At 49.7% G+C, this 5,969-nt stretch overlaps 1 protein-coding gene across 2 annotated transcripts; it reads left to right on the top strand.

Moving 5' to 3' along the window:
* Nucleotides 1-1,565: 1,565 nt before the first annotated feature.
* On the top strand, nucleotides 1,566-5,684 carry SIVA1 (SIVA1 apoptosis inducing factor). Of its 2 annotated transcripts, XR_014616209.1 has the most exons (5): nucleotides 1,566-1,724; nucleotides 1,842-2,018; nucleotides 2,670-2,826; nucleotides 3,584-3,739; nucleotides 4,570-5,684. XR_014616209.1 is itself a non-coding variant. In XM_084207103.1 (4 exons), the coding sequence occupies exons 1-4, from the start codon at nucleotides 1,607-1,609 to the stop codon at nucleotides 3,366-3,368; spliced, it is 510 nt and encodes a 169-aa protein (XP_084063229.1). In that variant the 5' UTR covers nucleotides 1,569-1,606; the 3' UTR covers nucleotides 3,369-3,516. The 2 variants fall into 2 exon arrangements, 1 of the variants encoding a protein (XP_084063229.1); XM_084207103.1 differs by lacking the exons at nucleotides 3,584-3,739; nucleotides 4,570-5,684 and adding an exon at nucleotides 3,311-3,516 and having other exon boundaries at nucleotides 1,569-1,724.
* Nucleotides 5,685-5,969: the final 285 nt, after the last annotated feature.

The following is a 5,969-nucleotide window of genomic DNA, read 5'->3' as shown; positions in this document are numbered from 1 at the left end:
TGAAATGGCATCTGATACTTTTAACCCATGTAACCACACCTCGGGTGCTATTGAGCCCACCTGTAAATAGAAAATTAATTTCAGTAATTTCCTTTCTTAGCAGAAGGTCTTGGAGAACTCCAGATTTATCTGAAACTGGGTGTCAGTCCCCAAAAACTCATTGTGCCCATAAGTGGTGAACCCACTCCTGATGTTGGCTGGTGCTGAGGAGCCCACAGAGCCCCCTGGCCAGACAGGGATTCTCCAGCCTCCTTGGTGGTCTTTCAAAAAGGAAATTCTCAAGCTTGTGCACATTTTTGTTGGTTCCACAGCATTCAGACAGCCCAAGCCTGGGCAGGGTTTTTTTGGTGGTACAAAGAGCTCTGTGAGCCCAGTGTAGTGTGGCGGCCTGCAGAGATGGGAAAAGAGGGTTCATAAGTTGGATGCAGGACTGGAAAGGATACTAAGTAGGTTTACAGATAAAATTGGGAAGAGCTGTTGATTCCCTGGAAGGCAGAGGTCTTGCAGACTGACCTCGACAAATTAGAAGGCTGGGCAGTCACCAACTGTATGAAGTTTGTAAGTGAAAAGTGCTGGTTTCTGCATCTGGAACAGGGCAACTCTGAATGTAGAGACAGACTGGGGAACTAGGAAAGGGACCTGGGGGTCCTGGTTGATGGGAAGTTGGGGATGAGTCAGCCGTGCATGGCAGCCAGGAGGGACAATCCTGTCCTGGGGGCATCAGACCCAGCATGGACAGCCGGACGAGGGAGGGGATTGATTGTCCTGCTCTGCTCTGCACTGGGGCTGCCTCACCTCCAGTGCTGGGGGCAGTTTTGGGTGCCACAAAATAAAAAAGGATTAAAGCAATAAGAGAGCTTCCAAAGGAGGGCCACGAGGAAGGTGAAGGGTCTGGTGGGGAGGCTGTATGAGGAGTAGCTGAGGACACTTGGTCTGCTCAGCCTGGAGAGGAGACTGAGGGGAAACCTCGCTGCAGGTACAACTTCCTCATCAGGGGCAGACATTGATCTCTTCTGTCTGGTGACCAGCGACAGGACGTGAGGAAATGGGCACAAGCTGTGTCGGGGGAGGTTTAGGAAAAGGTTCTCCACCCAGAAGGTGGTCGAGCCCTAGAACAGGCTCCCCAGGGCAGCGGTCACAGCCCCGCGCCTGACAGAGCTCAAGAAGCGTTCGGACAATGCTCTCAGGCACAGGGTGCGAGTCCTGGGGTGTCCTGTGCAGAGATAAGAGTTGGAATCGATGATCCTCGTGGGTCCTTTCCAACCCAGCATATCCGTGATTCTGAGTTTATTGACAAACGCGAGTCCCAAAAGCGGTTTCGCTTTGCCCCGCCGAGTCCGCGCCGCCGCTCCGGGCGCACGGCGGTGACGCCTGAGGGGCGGCGGCAGCGGGCGGGGCGGCGGGGCCGGGCCGGCGCCTCTGCCAACCCCGCCGGGCGCTCGGGACGCGGCGGGAAGAGAAATTTTCCGCTGCGGTCGAAGCTTTCGCTTCCTTGCGGAAAGAACGGAACGGCCGCGGTTCCCGAGCGCCCGGGCCGGGATGTGAGGGAGGCGGTGGCGCGGCCGTGACGCGGCGCGGGGCGGGGCGGGCGCGGGTCGGTCCGGCCATGCCGAAACGCTCCTGCCCCTTCGGAGACGCGGCCCCGCTCCAGCTGAAGACCCGCGTGGGGCTGCGGGAGCTGAGCCGCGGCGTGCGGGGCGAGGAGTACCGGCGGGAGGTGTTCGGTGAGCGGGGCGCGGAGGAGGGAGCGCCGGGCCGGCCGCCCCGCCGGGGGGATGTGCCGGCCCGCCGCGGCCCGCGGGCATGGGGAGCCTGACTCTGCTGTCCTCTCCCGCCGGCAGAGAGGACCCGGCGGCTGCTCTTCAGGGGTGCCCAGGCGTACATGGAGGGCGCGGCGGCCGCCGCCCGTGCGGCGGAGCCGGGGCCGGCCGGGGAGGCGCAGGGCGAGGGGCCCCGCTGGAGCGGGCAGCTCCTCATCGGCCACGACGGGAAACTGCGGCGGCGGCCCGCGGACAGGGGTGAGTGCCGGGCCGTGTCGCAGAACCGCGCGATACCCTCAGCTGGAAGGGACCCATCGAAGTGCAACTCCTGTCCCGCCCAGGACATCCCCGACGTTCCCACCGTGAGCCTGAGAGCGTTGTCGGAATGATTCTTAAACTCTGGCAGGGTTGGGGCCGTGACCACTTCCCTGAGGAGCCTGTTGCAGTGCTAGACCACCCTCTGGGTGAAGAACCTTTTTCTAATATCCAACCTAAACCTCCCGTGGCACAACTTGAGGCCATTCCCTCTGTTCCTGTCCCTGGTCGCTACGAGACCAGTGCTGTCCCTTGGCTTCCCCTCCCAAGGAGGTCTGTACTATGATGAGTAGTTTTGTGCTGTGTAGTTCTTCTTTACTGACTTTCCTTAAAGGAAGTGTTAGATTTGATTTCGGAATTGCTGCGTGTATGTTCTGTTTTGACATCCCTTAGTTTTGCCACTGAGCAGAGAAAGAACCAGGAAAGTTCCAAGCGGCGCTCTCTGTCCCTTGGCATTCCCGAGCGCCCTGCGAGGTGCTGCCACCTGTAGCCGTGCACGGACGCGCCGCGCTCTGCAGCTCCTGGGACTTCCCAGCTGCTTTCTCCGCCTTGCTGTAAAGCTCATCCGTTCTTTACCGTGTCTTTGCCAAGCAGTTCCGCCGCTGGGAGCGTCCAGAGCCTGCTCGTCGTGTGTGAGAACGGCCGATGTGAAGGAGGCGTGTGTGCAGTGTGACCGGCTCGTCTGCCAGAACTGCAGCAGGCTCTGCAGCTGCTGTAACGCGGTTACCTGCTCTTTGTGCTCCGCTGTTGAGTAAGTGCCTTTCGAGTTTGGAAGCTTATTTTAATCACACATGGCCTGATAGTCGGGTGCAGCAGATATCTACCTCATACACATAAAGAAGTTAAAGTCTTCCCATCCTTTAGCAGCAGTAAAACTGTCTGAAACATGCAAACCAAGATGCATGTGTGAAGCACTCTAAGCAACCATAGTACAAGTCTAGTTCAGCTTCTTTCTTAAATCCTGTAGGAGGCAAAAATTTCTCTTGCTTTCCCACCAGCAGTATAGCATGCTGGCCAGTGCTGAATGCATGCACTTCCAAGGAATAATCTTAATTTTTTTCCCTCATTGTTAACAATTCTGTGGTACAAAGAAATACTGAGTGTGCTGTGTGGGAGTCCCGTGGTTGCAGTTGATAATGAAGTAGTGTGCCATTGTTATGTTCCAGAAACAGTAGGCACTCTGACTTTGTTTCTTCTGTTTTTTTTGTTGTTTTTTTATTTCTTTTTTCCCCTAGTTATGGTGATGTGGGAGAGCAAGTTCTCTGCAATGGTTGTTCAGTATTTCAAGTCTGAAACTTGATGAAATAACCCTTGTGGCTAAAACATCCATGAATTTCATGAAGTCTTCTCCTTGCAGCTGGTCAAATAATCCTTTTAGCATGTGAATTAGTTATGGAATTTCTATGTTTTATATCTTTATATTGTACTTTTAAATATTGTAGCCAAATAAACATTTATATTTTAAAGCTTTTTAGATTATTTTGAGTCGGCTTTCTCCTTTTCCCTAGTTGTGATATGCCTGTCTGGAAGAGACCACTCTGTGCTCTTACCTGGTGTTCCTGATGTGAGACAGGATTCAGAATTTTCTCTTCGCTTGTTGGTCATGTTAGGACACACTTTTGTGGGATCAGAATAGAAATCAGTTGCTCCTTCTGTGCTTTCAGGTGAGTGTGAATCCATTCTGGACACACAATATTTTCTTTGTGAACTTACTAGGAAAATCAGCCAGGCCTGAAGGCTTTTCCAAAGAAGAGAATTTGCTGATTCTGGTTAAATTTTTTTTAAGCTATCACAAACATGTTGTGTTTACTGACAGCTTGGATGGTTTTAATCTTCCTGAGGTAACTTTGATAGAAAGAGCAGTTGCACACCAGGCTTGGAGCAGAAAAGTTTTTCTCATTAGTAAATTTTCCAGTACCTTCAGTGAAAGGTCTTTCTTGAAAAGCAACTTATCTGTATGAGTTTATCACCTACACTGTAAACTTCATATTGTTCTGAATACCCACTCAGAAATAGCTCATGAAGTGGTCTGAAAAATGGTCAGCACTCAGGTGTACCTCTCCATAAACCAGCTCATTCCTCATTTTCTTTTCAAATCACTGCAGAGCCTTAGTATGGTTTGTGCTGTAAGAGTGAAGTAAAGTAGTGCTGGACAGCCCCTCAAAGTAGGTTTCTTTTACTGATTTTGCTGTGTTTCATTAGAAAAGCCACTTTTCATCTGGCAAACCAACTCTGCCTAAGAGAAAACTACAGTGGTCTTTGCCTTAGGAAAATGCTGATTTGAGTGGCTGATTTCAGATTGTAGGATAGAAGGAATAGGTTTGACACACACAAGAAAAGAAATCCTTGTGGCACAGCTAATGGTCTATTTCTCAAATTCTTTGCCTTGAACTACTGAAGCAAAGCCTGCCACTCATGCTTCCCAGTCTTCTCAACTGTAATTAGTATGTTTTGGGTGGAGTAACCTTGTTTTACCTGTTTCCCTCCCCTTTAGCCATTTCTGTTTGAAGAGATGGAAAGTCCATTGCAGTGCAATTTGAGACCCTGACTTCTCCCTCGTGGGGACACCTTTATTTGACCTTCTGGGTATTTCCTGTCAGAATCCTGCAGCTACCCAAAGAGAATGGTAAATGCTTTAGCAAAGGGTGGGGGTGGCTGTTGCAGGAGAGAAGCTCATAGCTGCAGTGTCATGGCTTTGGGTGTATCAGCCACAGTGAGGTGCAGGATGACATCCCCTCTAGCCTGTGTAGCACTTTGTATAACTATGCAGGCATCCTTTAAAAGCATTTGTGCACTTCAGGGTTTCCTGAGGGGGGTCACTTCACTCCCAACCATCTGTTCCAGCTTAGACTGTCCATCTGTGCCAGCCTGGACATGCTGATGGATCTGGTTGGTTTTCCTGTTCTGCATGTTTTGGAGCCAGTTAAAATGGGAGACTTTACTGGTTCTTACTCCAGTCTTCATTTTGAGCAACTGTGAAATGTGTCTTATCTTCATTCCCATAACAAACAAACAAAAAAAGTCTCAAGTCAGGTGACTTGGTAGTGAAAGAATTAGTTGGAATGTGCAGGAATTCCATAGCATTATCTGTCTTTCCAAAGCTCTAATAGATGAAGTCAGGATGGTGGCAGATCTCTGGTGCAGTTCCCAGCTGGTATCACAGGACAGATAAAAATGTTGCTCATGTGGCAATTATTTTAAGCCACAAAGCTGAGTTTTATGGATGGGAAGAACCTGTGGTTTACTCCATTTAGATGTTAGTTTTAGGAAAGAGTTTTAAAAATTGGCTTTGTTTCATTTGAAGCTTTAAGCAGTGAACTAAAGTGTTTTTTCAGTCAAGTATATTTTTCGAATTGAAATCTTTAAGTATGTGTCTGCTTTTTCTTACTCTCTCCTGAGGGTGAGAGACTGAAAATAATGTTTTGCTTCTAGGCTCTGGGAGCGATGAGACATGTTGTTTACAAATGATTTGTGTTTCAAACTAGTGATAGAAATGTTTTTTTGGCTCATTTAGTCACTGCTGTATTTCATAGAAAGCTGTCCTCTGTAAACAATGACATAAATTTCATGGCCTAATGTTCTTATTTGTTATCCTCTAGCTGCTTGAAAGATGGCTGTGCATTAGGATAGATACCCAGTGCAGCATGAAGAGCTGGGAGAAGAAAAGCAGGAGGGCTGGAAGAAGGTTAGAGGCTGGGAGGGGAGGGGCAGCAGGAGCACAGAACAGCATGGCCAAGTCTTGCATAGAGGAGGTCCTTCATACATGTGAAAATGGGGTTTAGTGGTTACCACATCTGATTCTCTGGCTTCAGAAGGTGACAAAACTGCCTGTGTCTACCAAAAGACTCAAATATATTCAGGAAAGTTCTTTTTCTAGTCCTGCAGTTCTCAGAT

This window comes from Fringilla coelebs, assembly GCF_963513975.1.
Source record: "Fringilla coelebs genome assembly, chromosome: 6".
Lineage (NCBI taxonomy): Eukaryota > Metazoa > Chordata > Aves > Passeriformes > Fringillidae > Fringilla > Fringilla coelebs.
Note: the sequence above shows the minus strand (reverse complement) of the source record. Positions and strands in the feature narration are given on the sequence as shown.

What these genes read in the sequence shown, in the direction of transcription:
- SIVA1 (XM_084207103.1), top strand. Translation starts at nt 1,607, where the DNA reads ATGCCGAAACGCTCCTGCCCCTTCGGAGACGCGGCCCCGCTCCAGCTG. An exon ending in GCGGCGGCCCGCGGACAGGG is followed by an intron (nt 2,019 to 2,669) that starts GTGAGTGCCGGG and finishes TTTGCCAAGCAG; the next exon opens with TTCCGCCGCTGGGAGCGTCC. An exon ending in TCTTTGTGCTCCGCTGTTGA is followed by an intron (nt 2,827 to 3,310) that starts GTAAGTGCCTTT and finishes TTTTTCCCCTAG; the next exon opens with TTATGGTGATGTGGGAGAGC.